At 46.6% G+C, this 17,477-nt stretch overlaps 7 protein-coding genes and 1 long non-coding RNA gene across 10 annotated transcripts; 5 read left to right on the top strand and 3 right to left on the bottom strand.

Annotated features, from left to right (window-relative positions):
• The first annotated feature begins 205 nt into the window (after positions 1 to 205).
• Positions 206 to 1,514, top strand: LOC6595534 (dehydrodolichyl diphosphate synthase complex subunit NUS1). Of its 2 annotated transcripts, none has more exons than XM_026988457.1 (3): positions 206 to 349; positions 409 to 1,013; positions 1,137 to 1,514. In XM_026988457.1, exons 2-3 carry the CDS (start codon positions 510 to 512, stop codon positions 1,476 to 1,478), a joined length of 846 nt encoding a protein of 281 aa, XP_026844258.1. In that variant the 5' UTR covers positions 206 to 349; positions 409 to 509; the 3' UTR covers positions 1,479 to 1,514. The 2 variants fall into 2 exon arrangements, with proteins under 2 accessions (XP_026844258.1, XP_026844259.1); XM_026988458.1 differs by having other exon boundaries at positions 206 to 353.
• Positions 1,515 to 1,669: 155 nt separating this feature from the next.
• LOC6595537 lies at positions 1,670 to 5,750 on the bottom strand. Its single transcript, XM_002020636.2, has 5 exons — positions 5,653 to 5,750; positions 4,700 to 4,901; positions 3,287 to 3,506; positions 2,662 to 3,232; positions 1,670 to 2,500 (listed from the first exon to the last, which is right to left on the bottom strand). Exons 2-5 carry the CDS (start codon positions 4,789 to 4,791, stop codon positions 1,776 to 1,778), a joined length of 1,608 nt encoding a protein of 535 aa, XP_002020672.2. The 5' UTR covers positions 4,792 to 4,901; positions 5,653 to 5,750; the 3' UTR covers positions 1,670 to 1,775.
• A 532-nt stretch (positions 5,751 to 6,282) lies between these two features.
• LOC6595538 (integrator complex subunit 14) lies at positions 6,283 to 8,160 on the top strand. Its single transcript, XM_026988311.1, has 2 exons — positions 6,283 to 6,866; positions 6,938 to 8,160. Exons 1-2 carry the CDS (start codon positions 6,326 to 6,328, stop codon positions 8,143 to 8,145), a joined length of 1,749 nt encoding a protein of 582 aa, XP_026844112.1. The 5' UTR covers positions 6,283 to 6,325; the 3' UTR covers positions 8,146 to 8,160.
• A 77-nt stretch (positions 8,161 to 8,237) lies between these two features.
• LOC6595539 lies at positions 8,238 to 9,016 on the top strand. Its single transcript, XM_002020638.2, has 2 exons — positions 8,238 to 8,708; positions 8,774 to 9,016. Exons 1-2 carry the CDS (start codon positions 8,328 to 8,330, stop codon positions 8,960 to 8,962), a joined length of 570 nt encoding a protein of 189 aa, XP_002020674.1. The 5' UTR covers positions 8,238 to 8,327; the 3' UTR covers positions 8,963 to 9,016.
• Positions 8,960 to 11,659, bottom strand: LOC6595632 (phospholipase A-2-activating protein). The gene is made up of 4 exons (XM_002020639.2): positions 11,430 to 11,659; positions 10,501 to 11,367; positions 9,811 to 10,440; positions 8,960 to 9,742 (listed from the first exon to the last, which is right to left on the bottom strand). Exons 1-4 carry the CDS (start codon positions 11,582 to 11,584, stop codon positions 9,031 to 9,033), a joined length of 2,364 nt encoding a protein of 787 aa, XP_002020675.1. The 5' UTR covers positions 11,585 to 11,659; the 3' UTR covers positions 8,960 to 9,030.
• Positions 11,660 to 12,560: 901 nt separating this feature from the next.
• Positions 12,561 to 13,140, top strand: LOC6595633 (zinc finger matrin-type protein 5). Its single transcript, XM_002020640.2, has 3 exons — positions 12,561 to 12,702; positions 12,789 to 12,923; positions 12,984 to 13,140. Exons 1-3 carry the CDS (start codon positions 12,576 to 12,578, stop codon positions 13,127 to 13,129), a joined length of 408 nt encoding a protein of 135 aa, XP_002020676.1. The 5' UTR covers positions 12,561 to 12,575; the 3' UTR covers positions 13,130 to 13,140.
• Positions 13,116 to 15,110, bottom strand: LOC6595634. Its single transcript, XM_002020641.2, has 4 exons — positions 14,334 to 15,110; positions 14,075 to 14,262; positions 13,395 to 14,011; positions 13,116 to 13,328 (listed from the first exon to the last, which is right to left on the bottom strand). The coding sequence occupies exons 1-4, from the start codon at positions 14,961 to 14,963 to the stop codon at positions 13,165 to 13,167; spliced, it is 1,599 nt and encodes a 532-aa protein (XP_002020677.2). The 5' UTR covers positions 14,964 to 15,110; the 3' UTR covers positions 13,116 to 13,164.
• Positions 15,111 to 15,456: 346 nt separating this feature from the next.
• On the top strand, positions 15,457 to 17,195 carry LOC6604450. 2 transcript variants are annotated; one of them, XR_003408720.1, is made up of 5 exons: positions 15,457 to 15,577; positions 15,834 to 16,025; positions 16,093 to 16,192; positions 16,336 to 16,663; positions 16,728 to 17,195. It is a non-coding gene; the product is annotated as an uncharacterized LOC6604450 (long non-coding RNA). The 2 variants fall into 2 exon arrangements; XR_003408719.1 differs by having other exon boundaries at positions 15,457 to 16,025.
• Positions 17,196 to 17,477: the final 282 nt, after the last annotated feature.

Here is a 17,477-nt window from a genome sequence, read left to right as displayed (position 1 = left end):
TTTGATATAACTAGATAGGCCGGATCTTCAGCCCTGAACACATAATTTTATCCCATTGATGAATTAATTTTCTATAAGACGATTTGTTATATTTATTTATGTATAGCAGTTAGTCTTGTATCTTTACCTCGTTGTTCTATCACCCCTTGCAACATTTCACGAACCATCGATACAGAGTATGACCACCAAAAACACCACAAATAAATGAAGGAGAAATACCAAAACCAAAACTCAGCTCCGGCCACTTTTCTAATTAGAACACGTACTCGGGTTTATTCGAAAGAAGCTACATAACACGATGACCCCCACATAGTGATTGAAGCATTACGCCACAAAGGCCTTGATTAGAGTGGGTGAGTCCTTGGCTCCAACAAAAGTGTTTGACTAACGTTCCGCCTCTGTTTTCAGGTTATGTTTGCTTGTGTACACTTTGAACGGCACCTCAAGAAGCAACAGGAGGCCACCAGCGGTCGCCATCGATTCCACACATTCCGCAGGCCGATCCCACCATGATTGAGGTGATCTGCTTACTGCTTGGCAAGCTCCTGTTACTCCTGGTCGGAGCCTACGAGCTTCTGCGGCGACTGCACCAGAAGTTTCATGCCCTTGTATGCGGGTCATATGACTTTTGTCGAGGAAAAAATGCGCGTGAGCGGCACGAGAACCGCTTACTCGCCGACTGCAAGGCAAGATTGACCAAAATGCCGCAGCACCTGGTGCTGATCATAGCTCCGGATGACTACTACGTGGATGCTGGACGACTAAATGCAATTTTCGGTTACGCTCTCGCCATTGGTATAAAGCACATCAGTGTCTACGACAGGCGCGAGGAAAAACACGGCTATGTGGACCTGGCTCCCCTGTGCCAGCCACGGGATGACAGCAACGGCAGCAGTAGGAGCTTCGTTTGGCCAGCGAAACTGGCTCATCACAAAAATGGGCATACCAATGGGCACAAGAAAAATGGGTATGCGAACGGTGTAAACGGTACGCATTTACCGCAACAGCTGCAGGTAAGACAGGCTGATAAGAAACGCCGCCGTACTAGCGACCCGACCGTCGATTCCCAGAAATAATCGTCGCCTTATCTGTGCACGGTACAAAACGCTAATTGATTTTTTTCTTTGCTGCTGCAGGTCTACCGAATCAGGCCCGCGGATTGCCATGCCCTTATAGCGGATGTCTGCCGAGATCTGTACGAAATTAGAGAGACGCCTCTGGTAAAGGGTCTGCTGCAGAAGCGGGAGTCCCTCACCGAGCAGATAACCTTAAGGCTGGCCAAGCGGCTGGGCTATGATGCGCCGGACCCGGACTTAGGCATCATTTTTGCACGTCAAACGTGTACGTACGGCTTGATGCCGTGGCATGTGCGCTTCACCGAGTTCCACACGCATCCCAGCGATCGGTACTTCAACGTGGAATCCTTCACCAAGGTGCTCTACCGATACTCACGCTGCGAGCAGAGGTGGGGCAAGTAGTGCAACTGTGAGGGCTTAGGTGCTTAGGCCCAGCGAATATGAAATTTCAATTGATAAAATATATTTAAGTAGTTATCCTATTCCGTATGTAAATTATAGCCCGGAGCAAATACACTAGAGCGTAAGCATGAAGTGCGAAGGAGTAATTTGTTCATAAACGAAATGTATTTAAGAGAGAGTTTAAGATCGCAATTGCATAAATATGTTGTATGTTGTAAGTGGGCGTCCTTAAGCGCTACGGTTAAGGTTATTGTATTATTTATGTTAAATGTTAATTATGATTGCAGTGGTTGCCTCCTACTCCTGGGCATGGCGCTTGGAAAGCAGATTCACGTCGGTCAGATACTGGTTCTTCTCGATGTTGTGCGGCCCCGGACCCGTCGGCATGCGCTCGTGCAGGAGATGGAAGGAGTTGCGCAGATCCTCGAGCGAGTCGGCAAGGCCCTTTTTTATGTTGGCAAACTCGCTGGACATCAGCGACAGTTTACCCAGCAGGAAGTTCAGGTTCTCGTCCATATCGATCATGTGCTTCTTTGTCTCCTCCACCTTGCCGCCCAGACCCATCATTGTGGCCAAGGTGCTGTTTATGTAGCCATCGGAAGCGGCCTGAATGATGCTCAGCAGATCCCTGCTTTGGCTAATTTCACTGGACATGATCTCGATTCGATGCCACACCTGCGTAAGCTCCGTATCCAGCAGCCCGCTAATGTTGCGAGTCGTCTCCTGCTGACCACTGACCACGGCCCCATCCAGAGCAGTAAATCGTGTGTTGAGCACAGCCTTCAAGTCGGTCACCTGTTCCTCCAAAAACTTGCTAACCCGCTGCACAATCTGCAGGGTGCCGAACTCCACCTTACGTTGCATGTCTAGCACCACCTCGGAATTGGTCATCAAGATGTTATTGAACTTGCCCAACGCCTCGAAACCATCGTTCAGCTTGCTGTTGCTCTCGTTCGCGGAAGCAAAGAATGCCTGGATATTGGCCTCAGTCTGCTGCAAACGTTCCGTCGTCTGGGTCAAAGCTATAAGAAATACATATATAAACATTAGATTATATTTCATGCTGTTATAAGTGTGCAGTGCACATAAGGATGTTGGATCAGCTTCAGAAGGGAGCTTTCAATTTTTAAGGATGTTTAATCTACTTATGTTAGAAAGTATTAGATTTGAAGATTATACCAACCTGTTTGCTGTCCAGAAACAGTCTCGCTCTTCAGTTTGGCCAGGGCATTCAAAGTATCATTATTCAACTCTTGGATGTACGCTCGGTCCTTCTCATTGAGGCCAACAGGAGCAGCTGGAGGTGGAGCATCGCTCAGTTTGGCCACCTGACCACCCAAAGCATTGAGACGCTCCAGAAGCTGCGCCTCAAACTCATCGTTCTTTGGCGGAGCTGCAGTAGTGACGCTGGATGAGTGCTGTTGGAGCTTCGCCTCGATCTGGGTGAGCAGTTCGGTGGCCTTGGGCATGCTGTCGAAGTTCTTTTGGGTCTGGGCGGCTGCCTGTTTGCTGCTGTCCAGCAGAGAGACCACACTCGATGAGAGTTTCTGGATCTCCTCGAGGAGCTGCTTGTTCAGCCGCTGCTGCTCCTTGACAAACTCATTGGGAATGGCCGCTGGTGCTGGGGCAGCCGCAATCAAATTGGCATTAGCTGGAGGACGCTTAAAGCACTCGTCGTTCTCCCGCATCCATTTGAACATGTGCTCGGTAGCCTGATTAAACCGATCCGACTGGGCATTGTATTTCTCCTCTTGCTGGATGGAATGTGGAATTAAGGGCGAGGCCTGTGGTTAATGTCTCCGACTCACCGTGATGAGCATGGTCTCGATCTGGCTGACCCGCTCGTCTAGCCTTCCGAATATCCCATTGATGGGCTCCAGACTCTTCTGGCCTTTTTGCAGCGACTGCAGGGCCTTCTTCAGCAGCTCCCCCAGGGCACGCTCTCGATGCTCGTGCCGTTCCAGCTTATTGTCGAGCTGGTTGTACGAATAGATCAGCGACTGAATGGTGCCGCGCAGTTCCTCATTGCTGGAACGAGGCAGCGGACAAGGAGTTTTGCTTAAAATTAGCTTCGCTCTCACTCATTAATCATCTGGGTGGGAGGCCGCTGGCATTGCCTGTGCCTCTGCCGCCACCACCATTGTATCTATAAATATTGAAGGGCCGCACTCCCATTCCCATTCCAATTCCCACTCTTAATTTCCATTTCGATTGCGATCGTGAATGGTTCTCCCGGCTCAGGGTCAGGAACCCTGTTTAGTTTCTGTTTGTGTGAAATGCATTGATGCTGATGGATATGCCGGAGCGAGAGCATAGATACGAGTGATTCGGGGCGGAGTAGGAGTAGGGGGAGATGCGACTGCCTAAGTGCCGGGCACACATGCCGCTCTATCCCACTCCCGATTCCCATTTGCATGAAGTGTCTGCAGTTAGAGAGATGCAGTAAAAACATGCCTCGGCCCCGGCCCCGGGTCCGAAAATAAACAAACAAATAAGCGGAACAGAAACAGACGGACGTACAAACGTACGAGAAGACAGCCGGACGGACGGAACATCTTCGTTTCTTCTGAAGGCACTAGCCATTAGGGAGGCCAGCGCCTGGGACTGCGTGTGGATGCAGGGGACGTGGATTGGACTGGGGATGGGGATGGACAGCCGCCGACACGGAGTTGATGTCTTGCATATTTCGCATAAAAATTCCCCATGGGTAATGCCCAATCCCATATCCCGAATGAAGTGCGAACGAATGTGTGTGACATGTGTCAAAGTCCCCGAGTATTCAGTTTTCTTTTCTGTTCAAAAGTTAGGCATCCAATTACAGCTCTTTTAATGATTTGGGATCTGAGATTTATTCTTTTTCTGGATTTCTCCGGATTATCCTAAATAAAAACTAAATCTTTTTCAATTTTCTATAAGCTGCATAGACATTAGGCTTTTATTTGGAGGATTTAAAGCATTGAAATCTAATAAAATATTGAGTATTAAATCAAATAAAATTCAATGATAGGAAAATCCCTAATTATAAAGAAGTTTACAACAAAAAGAATATATTATGATAAGTTGATAAATCGAATTAAAGATTTTTTAAAGGCAAATATTTATAGAGAACCAAATGAGAACGAACCTACATACGTAAATATTTGTCTTTTAGAAGTGTCCCATTGAATATCAACCAAGGTATGCTATGAAATATATGGATAATAAAGAATATATGTACTTACGTGACGGGCATCGCAGTTGTCGTTTGCCATTGCGATAGTAGAGCAATTAAAGCTAGGAATACTAATTGGAGTGTTCGACTTCCCCTGGCCATGATGCAGTAGTGCGTGGCTCTGATGATCTGGTCTGATCTGATCCGATATGATCTTTAAATGGGATGCAGCTATGCAGATTCGAGTAGTGGAGTGCAATCCACAGCGTATTCTGTGCAGAGTCGAGAGGAAACTGAATCAATGGAAATTGAAAATAAATTTAAATGGCGTCGCTCCGCGCCGTTTTGCCATTGTGTATCCGGGTGGTAGTTATAAGCCAAACATTTCCTTATTAATTACAGCTAAAATTGTTTATAACAAATACCATTCGTATAAACAAAACAAAATGCGAACAATTTATGGCCGATGCAAGCCAAAAATGCAATATTTAGGGGTCTATTATTGGGACGGGACCGGGGAAAACACAAATAAATAAAGTCATTCCAAAAGATTTGCAAACAAAGCGCATGGGTTCCTTGTCGGATCGGATTCATTGTGTGGTTGGTTAGACCTCGCTGATGTGTGTGAACTATGTATGTACATACATATGTACATACATATATGCATATATAGAGCGCAGCGCCATATAATCGGCTATATTGTTCTTGCAACGATAAACAAATGACGCAAAAATATCCCTACCCTCCCTCGTGCCAGATTTCCACTATATGGAGAGGAAATGCTGCATTCGGGAAATTGGGTCAGAAATATGCGAGTGAAATTATTATTTACGATCACCGCTAATGAGTAAAAAATTAAAAACACCGAGGCTGACGAGAGAATTATTTGTTGATAAGGATGCTCGGCTTGGGTTAAAAGGTTGATAAATTGTTTGTGCTGTATATATGGCATAAGGCCTCTATGCTAGTATATTCTATATTCATTGAAGATACTATGAGCTAGTCAATACAATTATTACTCACTTTCTTGAGAAGTTTGTACACTCCAACTGCAAGAAGTCTTAAAACAGAAATATTTTATGTGGCACACTTTGGAAATGATTCTTTGCTTGGAGACGCGACCTCACTGCTCGAGCAGAGCACACTGAATGAATGCTGGCGCCTGGTCGGGAGTGGATTTGTATTCTCCTCTCCCTGAATAATGCCTCTGCGACTGCCGACTGCCGATGCTGGGGGCTGGAGAGAGCCCCGCGGGCGGCGCTCATATGTTTTTAATAAAATGTAATTAAAAGAGCAGGAAGAGACCGACCCCGCATAGTCAAGTCGGGGTGGAAGTGGAATCGAATCAAAATTCAATTTATATTAATACAAAACTATTGAGTGCAATGCAAACAAATGACAGGGGTCTCTATCACTGGATGGTTTCGCGGCGAAATCAAGACAATTAAAATCTAATATGCAGTCCAGTCCCCAAACGATTGATTGAGATGCTTAAGTTCGTATTTAGCAGGCGTCGATTTTAATTGAATTTTTTGTTGGCGCCAAATGGAAGAAATATGCCATTCACTTGAAAACGTTAAATGAGCGCCTTGCGAAGGGAATGGCACTTTCAGCTGGAGTACAAGAAGAAGATACGTAAACAAAGACGCTCAGCTCAGGAAAAAGTACATTTTGATTGTTTTTACTATAATTTACAATGCCGACGATCATAGCCGTAGATGCATCGCTTTCGATGCTACGCCCAGTTCCCGGCAGGAATGAGCACACATATCTATCGCTGGCCACCAAGGGCATCCAACATCTACTCGACAATTTCACGGCGGCCGGCAAACTGGAACACCTTGCCCTGATATCGTATACAACGACCGCGGAGTTGAAGGTGGATTTCACACGCGACTATGATCAGATACGACAGGCGGTGAAGAAGATCGAGACGGTGGACAAGGCCTGTCTGCTGACCATGCTTAAGACATCCGTCAGCATAATGTCCACCTGGGGAGCACAGAACCTCTTGCAGCTGGTTGTGTTCACCGACTGCGGTCTGGGTTTTGGCACCACTTCGATCAGCGGCTTTCTAGAAACCTATGCCGGCAAAGAAGCTGATCCGGAGTACGCGTGGCTCCGGACTGTGGCTAACTACAACCTGAACTTCATATGTCTGGGACTACACAGTGATCAGTATTTTACCCGCGCCCTGGTCATGTATCAGCAACTCTTAGACGCTGCCTTACTAAAGGGTAGGTAAAGAAATGAACACCTCAAGAATTTACCCCTAAACGCCTTTTCCTTTGCCTTTGCTTTTATCCAGGTCAGCTATTTATGACACCCGTAAAGAATCCCGAAACAAATGAGGCCACTTCTACTCCGAGTCACAAAAGTGAACTGGGACGCACTGCCGTTTTCGAGCTGATCGAACGTCTGTGCGAGACAAGCTACAAGTCCACCGAGGTCACGTTGAAGTGCGGCAGCTATTTCCGCATGGAGGCTCCCGTTCTGCTCTGGCCCCCCACAACCCCATATGAGCAGCCGGCAGTGCTTGGCGTGGAGGCCGAGGTGCGTCAAATTGATCAGCGGATCGACGTGTGTGGTTTCCTGGCTCTGTCCGACATAGGCTCGCCGGCGACTCTAAGCCGGCATTGGGTACTGCCGAAGGTCGAGCGTGAGAAGACAAGTCGTCGCTCTGCGGGCATGGCAGTAGTGGCGAAGCCAGCCAAACTCACGCTAGACACAAGCAATCCGAACTACGAGCTGGAGAGACTCGAACAGGACATTCGAGAGTTTTACGCCAAGGATCCCAAGGACACCGAAGAGAGCGGCGATGATGCGGATGTCACGATCGTGCTAAAGCACAGCAGTGGCCCACAAACGGAGCAGCAGAAGGAGTGCCTCTGTGTCCTGCTGCACGGGGCTCTGAAAATGGAGAATATGGCCGCCTTGGTGCGGGTGGGCGAGAAGTGGTACGGCTTCATGTATGCCTTTACCGATGCCAAGAAGAAGTCAAATCTGATGCTGAACATTCTGCCGCCAGGATCGAATGTCATACCCTGGTTGGGAGATCTGGAGTTACTCGGTTTTACCGAGGATCTGGCCCCCGGCGAAACGGCCAGCTTTCCAGTTCGCGCCGATCGCCGTTCCTATTCCCAGAGCAGCGTTGTGTGGATACGACAGGCTAGCCTACAGTCCGACGTTCAGAAGGTACTGCGCCATGCCAAGAAGATGCCGGACAAGACCCAGCACTTCTACAAGGAACTCAATCGCATCCGTCGCGCCGCCTTGGCACTCGGTTTCGTTGAGCTTCTCGAGGCTCTGGCCATGCTTCTGGAAAAGGAGTGCGCTCATCTCACCTTGAATGGCGCCAGCAACGAGTGCACCGTGCAGCTGCAGCATGCCGCGACGGAGCTGCGCAAAACCTCTAATCGGGACATCAAATCCACAATTGTGCCGCATCAAAAGGGCGGGGTACCCGATGCGAGCAGCTCAGCTGCCGTTGCCTCCACAGCGGGTTATATGTATTAAATTTTCACAACTATACGTGTTTAGTCTCCGTTAACATTCCTGCTTATAAAAGTAACGGCTCTATAGGTTCGCAATAAAGCGAACTACTGGTTCGCTACCTACTGTCTTGGCTGGAATTTTACAGCACTGCTACGGGCTATCGTTATCGAAGAAAGAACTACGGAAAAATAAATAATAAAGCAATGGGGCCAGAATTACCGTCTGATCCTGGTCATGAGATATTTCCAACGCCAGCAGTGGACCATCCGCGCGTTGGTATCGAGAGCGAAGATAGCGATGACTCGGATGCCTACGATGGATACCAAATGCTTGCCATGGACGATGGTGATGTGAACGACAGTGAACCGAGAACAGAGCCACAGCCACCACAATTGGAGGCGGAGGCCATCACAGTACCTGTAGATGATGACGATGACATTGATCTGACAACAGCAGCAGTTACCCACGGCGATCCCAATATGCCTCCCATTGAGAGTGCCGACATTGAAATCGAACGGCAAGTGTGGAATGAGCCCCGACCCCAAGAACTTCAAATGGAGCTGGATAAGACGCAAACCGAACAGGTTGTTTGGCCGTACTCGTGGAAAGCTAGACGATCAAGATCTTATGTCAATATTTATATCCTTAGATACTGAAAGCCATGTCCACGATTTCGCTACCCAACATTACTGTGCCTGACTGGGCCAAGGGAGTGCCCGAGGAGCGATGGAAGCTGGAGCTGTTGGAGCGCATAAACAGCCGACAGCAGCCCGCTGCTAATTCGAAGCCAGCAGGCACAGAAGAGGCGCCTCAGCATTCCAAAACGTCAGCCGACTAAAGTGTTTAATATTTATTTAGAAAAATCATTCTCCAATATATAATTTAGAAATTAGGCAGAAAGTATACTTAGAATGCCGCCAGAAGGGCCTGTCCCACCGTGTTCAACTTGCTGAAGTTCTCGCCTTGAGGCGTGTTGGTCAGTTCACGCAACTTGTCCATCACATAGTCGACGGAGATAACTTGGGCGATGGTCTCCTGGCCACATGGGGTCGTGGTCAAGTTTCCGATGGCTTGCATGGAACGGTAGCAGGCCTCCAGATCCTTGGCCCACTTGAGCAGCTCCACAACACCCGCGGTGACCATATAGCACACCTCGGACTTTGCCACACCCAGAGTCTGCGAAATGGTCAGGTTCAGATAGAAGGTAGCCATCGCAATCTGCAGATTGGCGCTGCCCGCACGGATTCCACTAATCAGTTCAATGATCTTGGGCAACTCCGACTCCACCTGCTTCCTTCCAGTGTGGTGGGTGAGGCTGTTGGCCAAGCAGCGCACCACCATCAACTGATTAGCCGCAGCTCCACTGAGGTGTGGTATTACGATTCCAAGGATGTTATGGCTATTAGTGAGGATACTGAAGATTGCCTCGTTGCGCACGGCCAGGCGCAGTATATCGATGACCGGAAAGACCTGACCGGGTGGCCATTTAAGTAGAATAGTCAACGCCTCCAGAGCTGTCAGGTCCACCACCGGAGACTGATCAGTTAGCTTAATGACAGCAAGCAACAATTCATCGCCAACTTGTCCATCGCTGGGCGTAAGCTTTTTGTTGAACTCTCTGAAAAAAGCAATTCAGCAATTTAAAGATCCTTAATGTAATAGCCATCAAATCACCAATCCACTCACTTTAATTTCTCCAGCACTTTGGTGGCATCGCAGGTGTCAAACGTGCGATAGTTGTTGACGGGGAAATGTTTATCTCCCGCACGCACAAAGTTCACATCCACACTGGACGACGCATTGCTTGCGCTAGTAGAATAGCTAGAGGATCCGGTGAAGGGATCCGCATTGCCAGGGGTTGCGACATTCGTACTGGTAGAGCCGGGTACATAGCGAGAGCCGCCAGTAAAGGGATCCTGATAGCCGCTGGGTGCCTGACTCATCACCACAGGCCCACTCTTAGAGTTCTTTACAATAAAGTTGGCCACCTGTTCGAGGTATGCCTGTGGCAGATCGTTCTTGTGAATGAAGGCTTGTGCTGCCAGCCACGGATCTTCGCCATGGTTGTAGGGAAGTTTTATCGGCGGAGCCGTGTCGGAGATGTCGACATTGAACACAAAGTCGTACTCCTTGCCCTCGTACAGATTCTTGCCGGAGGTGACCTGAGTGCCACCCGAGGCGCCCATGACATCACCAACCAAATTCCACTTGCCGAGCTCCCAGGAATAACACTTGACGGATCCATCTAGATGACGTACCATTTTCGTTTGTCCCTCGCGGGTTCCATTCGCTAGCAGGGCCTCAGGACCTGGAAGACTGAAAGGAGTACATAAGGCACCGAGTGCGAGATGAAAGAAAAGCGAAGGCAAGGCTCACTCAGTTTTCTTAACGCCGCCAATCTCCTCGTTTATCTGCGACTTTCGAGTGGCAACGGCCAGGTCGAAGGCTTTTCGGTTGGCCTCGCTTGCTTGACGCGCTGGGTCTTTGCTAAAGACTCGGACGACGCCATCGCTGCAGCCCGTGACAATGTCTCCGTTTAGCAGACACGCCACTGACCACACCGATATTCCCGGATGCAGAATGGGCTCGCCCAACTCATCACCGGTTATTACATTCCACATGCGCAGAGTGCTGTCCTCGCCGCAGGAGACAACGACCTGGTCGCCCAAGGCCTGGTTTCGGGCCATGGCATAGATGTAGTTGGTATGCCCGGCCAGCTTGCGCACGCACTCGCCCTCCTCGTTCCAGAAGTTCAGGACGCCATCGTTGCCGCACGAGAGTAGCGTGTTGGCCTCTAGGCCAATCAGACCGCGAACGCAGTCGGTGTGGCCCTTGAGCAGACGCAGCTTCTCGCCCTTCTCGTTCCAGTAGTAAATGCACTTGTCGGCCCCACCGGTCACGTACTTTTGCTCCGTTTTCAGAGTGGCCACAGCCCAGACGGCTGCTTCGTGCCCTTTGAGGGACACGGTCGTAGCTTCGCCCGTTTCTCCTATGGTCCACACACGAGCCGTTTTGTCCCAACTGCCGCTGATGAGACTGCGCGGCTTCAGGCCCTCAGACAAGGCACAAACGGTCGACTCGTGACCTTTAAGCGTAAGCAGGGGCAGAAAGCCGTCTTGCTTATAGATGCAAATTGTCGCGTCATTGCTGGCCGTGCAAATCCACTGCTCGGCGGTATGGAAATATATGTAGGATATGAAATTTTTGTGGTCCTTCAGCGTCAGGCTCTCAATATACTCGTTGCTGGAATATCAAAGGAGGATTGAGGATTAAAAAACCACATGATTCTAGCTCAAACAACGCACCCAATTGGTTTCCACAGCTTTGTACTCTTGTCGCGAGACCCAGACAAAATAATTTGACCCTCGGGCGTGACGCTACCAGCGGCAACAGCGCGCACATCTAAGCTGTGGCCAAACAGCTCACAGCTAAGCTTATACGTATCCAGCGTAGGCTCCATTCCTCTAATAAGCGGTTTACAACTCTTAAATTTTCCCTTTTCCACCGGCTTTTTGCCAATATCTTTTGTCTTTCACTTTGTGTGACCGTGGATTTATTTATCATATATATACTGTCTGGCCCTCGCAAATATACCAAAATTTACGTGATATTTTCTAAATATACCATATACTGACGAATTCAAGATCTTTTTTACATATCCCCCGTTTTTGATATTCTGTAGAATATTACTAGCTATATAGAACATTTATGCATGCCCACATAATTTTATACGATTAGTGAATCTATTTTCTAATTGACTGGTTTATTTTAAACACTTGCTTTTATTGGATCTTGTCTAAAAAAAGGTTTTAGCGAAATAGGTAAAAAAAAAAACAAAAGAGGATAGTCGTTCCTATTGTTAAATTTTGATATTCCGTCGAATATTATTAGCTAGATGAAACATTTTGCCATGCCCACATGCCGACTGCCTGGGAAAATCCCAGTCCTTTAAATGATATTATTTTGGAGTGGCTATTACAAAAATGTAATATTTAAAAGATTTCATATATTTCCATAACAAAATTTGCAAAAAAATGCATACGATAGTCTATTAGCTTGCATCACTATCAAGAGTAGTACCACTAACCATACAGTATATAGATGTGCCAGTTCATACAACGAAAGTGTCACACACCGACTTGCGCTATCCGTACCCCAGAGTGACGTCATCATGAGAGATAGAGCGCAGAGAGAACATCTTTGCATGTGTTAGTACACACGCAATATGTTTCGACAAAAATATGTGATTGTATGTTTTTTCAGATTTTTTGAACTCTCTCAGGTCTGATCTGTTTTGCCACCAGCATGTTTTAGTGTATGGGTGCACATGCATTATCACGTACTTTGCGTGGTATATACTATACTGTATGGTTAGTGGTAGTACTATCGACTCATGGATTTAACCATCTCTAGGACGAAAAGTTATTGTTTACATTTTCACCCCTTTCCAAATGGGGCAAAGTTATTTTTGTGATTACTGCGGTTGTTTTATGAAAAGTGACTTGAATGTGCGGAAGCTGCACAACAATGGCATATCTCACACGGTGGCCAAGTATCGGTACATGCGGCGCTTTGAAGGTACGAGCTACTATCTCTGCTTGCAACAGAGCGTACCCACTGTCCAACTAACCCACTGTTTGACACTTACATATGTATGTACATAGATCCCGCTAAGATTTTGGCAGAGGAGCGTCTAAAGAAACCATGTCAGCGCTATTTTAAGGGATACTGCAAGTTCGATCTGTATTGCAATTATGGTCATTATAGTGAAAGGGAGTTCAAGAAGCTGGAAAAGCTAGGTACATTCCACGTAGGAAAGGGATTACAAATGGAAATACCTAACAATTATTGTTTTGCAGTTGGAGCGCAGAAGAACTCGAAAACTCGCAAGCGAAAAGCAAAGAAATGGCCTTGGAGAACACATCAGATTGGTCTACCACCGTCCCTGCGTCCAATGGAATTGGCGAAGCTCAAGAAAACCAATTTTGAACTAAACTGGGGCTAAACATATTTAATTTTCGATGTAATGTACATTTATCTTCATCCATTTAATATGCCAATGACTTTATCCATCACGCGGGATATTTTCAAATTAATCCTCAAAATGCGAGCATATTCGTAGTGAAACGATTTGGGGGAATGCCCGCTGAGGTTTTCCTGGTCTGGATCGCACAAATGAGCCAACAGGAAATAGCAAATATGCTCTGAAATATAAAGACGATGATGATGCAACATTACGAAATATTTTATCGCCTTTTCCATTAGCTCACCTTGCCCCTGTTCTACAGCAAAGAAAAGAGGAGTGTTGCCCGCCATCAACTCTGCTGTATTTAGAATATCCAGCTTTAATCGGCGATTCTTGAGCACATCCTTGGTTGTTTCTAGTCTATCGCAGGCACGCTCATAGTATTTGGCAAACGCTTTCTCTGGCGTCAGCTTTGAGTCTGTCGTCTCTGTTGCCCTCCGATATACAGCCCCCCCCTCCAATTGCCGCTCATCTATGCAGTCCAATATGGTCTCTGCCACATGGTACTGATTGTGACGCACTGCCAGGTGCAGGGCAGTGTACCCGGCATCGTTTGTCTGTAGCAAGAGATCCAGGTCAATACGTAGCATTAGTTGCCTTATGGATTCTCTATCAATGTTGTTGATGACAGCTATGTGGAGGGCCGTATTTCCGTTTTCGTATATGTGGTTGGGCACACAGCCGGCTGTTAAAAGGGCTGTGACTAGATCCGGATCACGATCATTCGTTAGAGCAAGTTCCAGGCAATCTTCACCATCAGCGCTAATCATTTCATTGATATCAAAATTGCTATGTTTGCAAACAAAAATCTGACGCCGCACGCCATAAATGTCGCCGTCTAGAATATCATCATGAATGGGTCTAAGTAGGGGAAGAACTAAAATCACACATCTGATTTCAAGGTACATGTTTACAATTACTCACAGCAGGCCCTGAAGAGACAAAATACGGGCCTTCTGGAATTCCATAGCCATTATGCGAATGATGTCCATACCATTTTCAATGTAAGAGTCGACACATTCGATACCTTCAGCCACGTTGATGGACACATCCGACATGGTCGAGCTGCGACGCTCTAACGCCGGTCGATCTTCCTCTTTCCTCTTTCGTTCCTGGGAATACAAATAAATTAATGTCCAAACTTGCAATATACAATTGTGTGTCTGTAGCCACTTTGACATACAGGAACTTCCAGTTTTCTCTTCTTGGTGATCACGGGAGATAGTTGTTTAGCCTCCCGGTCCTGCTGGGCCATTTCAGCTGCTGATACTTTGACCACTTGTGGCACACAGGTGTTGCGCTTACGACCACGCTTTTTCGCCACTTTCTGAGGCATGGATGGAGCTGGACTGGGACTAGGAATGGGGCTGGGACTGGGACTGGGTACATCAGTCAATGAGTCATTTTTTATCAACCCCTTTACGAGTGTATTTGGCGTCGCATGATTTCGATAAGATGTACTGGGCGATGGTATCCTTGGTTCGTCATCAGTTTGTGTGGAAGCGCTCACTTTGGTCGCCCCACAACAACACTGTTTATTTGGACGCGAGGTAGGTGCAGATATCTTATCGCTCCCCGATCCATTAATAGCATCGATGAGACGTTGTTGTATATCTTTATCTGGTATACGCATGACTTCTCTGATGATATCCTTGTAAACCGGCAGAAAGGCTTTTCGTTGTGTGTACGTGCTGCTGTTCAAAGGTGCGGGTCCAACAGCAACTACAACTGGCGCTGTCTGTTTCAATATCAGGTCTGTTCCAGACGACACCCGCTGTATGCACTGCGTTTTCGTTAATAGCACTTTCTTCATTGCTTTTCACTTTGTACAGCACTTCCAGAAGGAACAGAGCGATGCCTGCAGAGCTGATTATGTTTTGTTTGATTTTCGGGGGAAGTCTACTTTTAGATCGAATAAAATATTATAAAATGGTTTTTCCCCAACACACGCTGCGCAGTGAGGGACTTTCAGTGTTGCAAAGCGCTAGCTTTTGACGTCTTGAAGCACTATACTTAGATCTGTGCGATACTGCGAATATTTCATTACAACTGTAAATGAGCCGACTATAATCGTATATACTATAATAATAATCATATTTTTATAATTTGCAATATTTAACTTGACATCTGTGCCTTGCGTAAACATTTTTTTCTTTCTTTTTCTTAAAATAATTTGGTGTTCTTCAAATATTTTCATCTCTAGATTCTCACGCTACAATCAACTATCGCTATTGTGTGAATGGCAAAAAAGAGTGCCACAAAAACAAAAAAAAAAAAGAGTGGAAGGCTATAAACAGTTGTCTAATCTTAGATCGTTTGATAGAAGTTTGTTAACCTAAACGGTGACCGGGGTGCCTACAAGGCCGCGGATTTACCTCAAGGAGAGAATAGGAATGGACGGAGGTGGAGGAGGTGGCAATGAAAGCGGTAGATTTATCCGTCCTCTCCGTCCTGAGCAGCGCCAGTTCGGACGAGAGGATGGCAGTGATCAGTGTGATGATAATTCTGACCATGATCAGTGTCGGAGATAGAAAGACTACAAGCGCCACAATAACCTAAACAAAAATGGTCATGACCTTTACCGAATTCGAAGCACAACCGACGAAAGCAGCACGTTACTGGACTGCAAGTCCAGTAACCAGTAAGCTGGCTACAAATCTCCTATGCCTATACCTACTTGCAGCCAACCTCGTGGATATCAGCCACAGACCAGAAATGGAATAACCAGTGGAACAAATCTTCCACATAAAAGCAGAGAAGGTGAACGGGAAACCTGAATGAGGGTCAGTTTGGTGGCAACAATATACAGGCTGGCAGTGATGCCCTCAAAATCATCATTATCTTTGGCGTGACCAAGGGAATCACCAAGTTTGAAGTGTGCACAAAGTGTCAATTGTCATACTGGATTCCCTTTAGCTGATTCTCTTTCTAAATACTTTCAGATCACGAGCGCATTGTAAAGGGAGGGGAAGGCGCATGAATACACGTCAAACGGAACAGCGTCAAAGACTCGATGAATATCCATGGAAATTAATCAAATAAGTAAGAAAATGGACGGAAGTGTTTAGCTATGTTTGCAATAGATAATGATAATCGATGAACTTCGAACCAATGTTACAACCCCATCGGATCCATCATCATTTTTTGACGCAAACGTTTTGTATCTGCTTCTGTTTGAAATTTAGATCCGTCAAGCGGTATAGCATTTATCGAATTTACCACCGTTGAGGAAGTGAAACAATGGATGGAGTTAACACAGTTATCAGCGCCATAAGCAAGACAGTTTTGAAACCCAACCAGCAGTCGGCAGTGATCATGAAATGTGTGTTTCCGGCTTAGTTATCTCACAGTATAAAATCATAAGATTATTGATTGAAAAGAAGGTCTGAAGAGAAGTACCTCCAAGGTCTAAGACATGACACATGACAGGTCTTGACACGCTCGTTGACTCGATGGAGTTGCACAATTCCTGTACATCGCTGGATCCACCTCTGACCCTAGATGAACGTGCTGGTAGACAATTAAACAATTTTACACAATCTTACACAATTCTCTCATCGCTTTACTTCTGTTTCAGTATCTATCAGCTACAACATCGAAGCTGACATCAGCGAAAAAATAACCGAGACGTCGCACCTTATAACCTCTACTATGTATGTCCCCTGACATCGGAGGCATTCAGTGTGGAGGTAACCCGGGTGAGACTGCGTATTACGTTCAGTACTACACGGACTACTTCACGGCGACGATAGCCAAGATCGAAAACAGTGGAGATACCAAGTTAACTGAAGCGAACTCTGAAGCGGTAGCCCTCTCGGCTATCCAACGTAAGCAGGAGAAAAATAAATTTAGTGAGTCGACGACTAGAGCTGCTCAGAATGTGAGTAGTAGTTCCGCTCCTCTTGGTAGTCGCCGTCAATCAGGTCGCAGTAGAGATCCTTGTTCTGACTGCCGCCGGAATGTCTATTGTAATGCGAGGATCGCTCACGACTACGCGAACGAAATTTAAAATAAATGCATGAATATTTGTAATATAAAACACCTCTGTAAATGTTTTTTGGATGGGGATTTTCCCCTTAATTCTTCAACCAGCTGTAGTTGCTGTATAGCAGTTTCAGCAGTTTCCCTACTCCGTTTTGCAACACAAAGTATTTCATTTGCCAAAGTACTCAAGCACTAACCATACAGTATATAGATGTGCCAGTTCATACAACGAAAGTGTCACACACCGACTTGCGCTATCCGTACCCCAGAGTGACGTCATCATGAGAGAGAGAGCGCAGAGAGAACATCTTTGCATGTGTTAGTACACACGCAATATGTTTCG

The sequence above is a fragment of the Drosophila persimilis genome, unplaced genomic scaffold (genome assembly GCF_003286085.1).
Source record: "Drosophila persimilis strain 14011-0111.01,24,50 unplaced genomic scaffold, DperRS2 tig00000191-arrow-pilon, whole genome shotgun sequence".
Classification (NCBI taxonomy): Eukaryota; Metazoa; Arthropoda; class Insecta; order Diptera; family Drosophilidae; genus Drosophila; species Drosophila persimilis.
This window is presented reverse-complemented; position numbering and strand designations above follow the sequence as displayed.

Coding starts and splice junctions, on each gene's coding strand:
- LOC6595538 (XM_026988311.1), top strand. CDS start 6,326: ATGCCGACGATCATAGCCGTAGATGCATCGCTTTCGATGCTACGCCCA. Junction 6,867..6,937: donor AGACGCTGCCTTACTAAAGG/GTAGGTAAAGAA, acceptor GCTTTTATCCAG/GTCAGCTATTTATGACACCC.
- LOC6595534 (XM_026988457.1), top strand. CDS start 510: ATGATTGAGGTGATCTGCTTACTGCTTGGCAAGCTCCTGTTACTCCTG. Junction 1,014..1,136: donor ATTTACCGCAACAGCTGCAG/GTAAGACAGGCT, acceptor TTGCTGCTGCAG/GTCTACCGAATCAGGCCCGC.
- LOC6595632 (XM_002020639.2), bottom strand. CDS start 11,584: ATGGAGCCTACGCTGGATACGTATAAGCTTAGCTGTGAGCTGTTTGGC. Junction 10,441..10,500: donor GGCGGCGTTAAGAAAACTGA/GTGAGCCTTGCC, acceptor TACTCCTTTCAG/TCTTCCAGGTCCTGAGGCCC. Junction 9,743..9,810: donor AAAGTGCTGGAGAAATTAAA/GTGAGTGGATTG, acceptor TGCTTTTTTCAG/AGAGTTCAACAAAAAGCTTA.
- LOC6595634 (XM_002020641.2), bottom strand. CDS start 14,963: ATGAAGAAAGTGCTATTAACGAAAACGCAGTGCATACAGCGGGTGTCG. Junction 14,012..14,074: donor TTGTCTCTTCAGGGCCTGCT/GTGAGTAATTGT, acceptor TCCCCTACTTAG/ACCCATTCATGATGATATTC. Junction 13,329..13,394: donor TGCTGTAGAACAGGGGCAAG/GTGAGCTAATGG, acceptor TTTATATTTCAG/AGCATATTTGCTATTTCCTG.
- LOC6595537 (XM_002020636.2), bottom strand. CDS start 4,791: ATGGCCAGGGGAAGTCGAACACTCCAATTAGTATTCCTAGCTTTAATT. Junction 3,507..4,699: donor ACAACTGCGATGCCCGTCAC/GTAAGTACATAT, acceptor GCCTCGTTCCAG/CAATGAGGAACTGCGCGGCA. Junction 2,501..2,661: donor TGTTTCTGGACAGCAAACAG/GTTGGTATAATC, acceptor TATTTCTTATAG/CTTTGACCCAGACGACGGAA.
- LOC6595633 (XM_002020640.2), top strand. CDS start 12,576: ATGGGGCAAAGTTATTTTTGTGATTACTGCGGTTGTTTTATGAAAAGT. Junction 12,703..12,788: donor GTACATGCGGCGCTTTGAAG/GTACGAGCTACT, acceptor GTATGTACATAG/ATCCCGCTAAGATTTTGGCA. Junction 12,924..12,983: donor CAAGAAGCTGGAAAAGCTAG/GTACATTCCACG, acceptor ATTGTTTTGCAG/TTGGAGCGCAGAAGAACTCG.
- LOC6595539 (XM_002020638.2), top strand. CDS start 8,328: ATGGGGCCAGAATTACCGTCTGATCCTGGTCATGAGATATTTCCAACG. Junction 8,709..8,773: donor ATAAGACGCAAACCGAACAG/GTTGTTTGGCCG, acceptor TTATATCCTTAG/ATACTGAAAGCCATGTCCAC.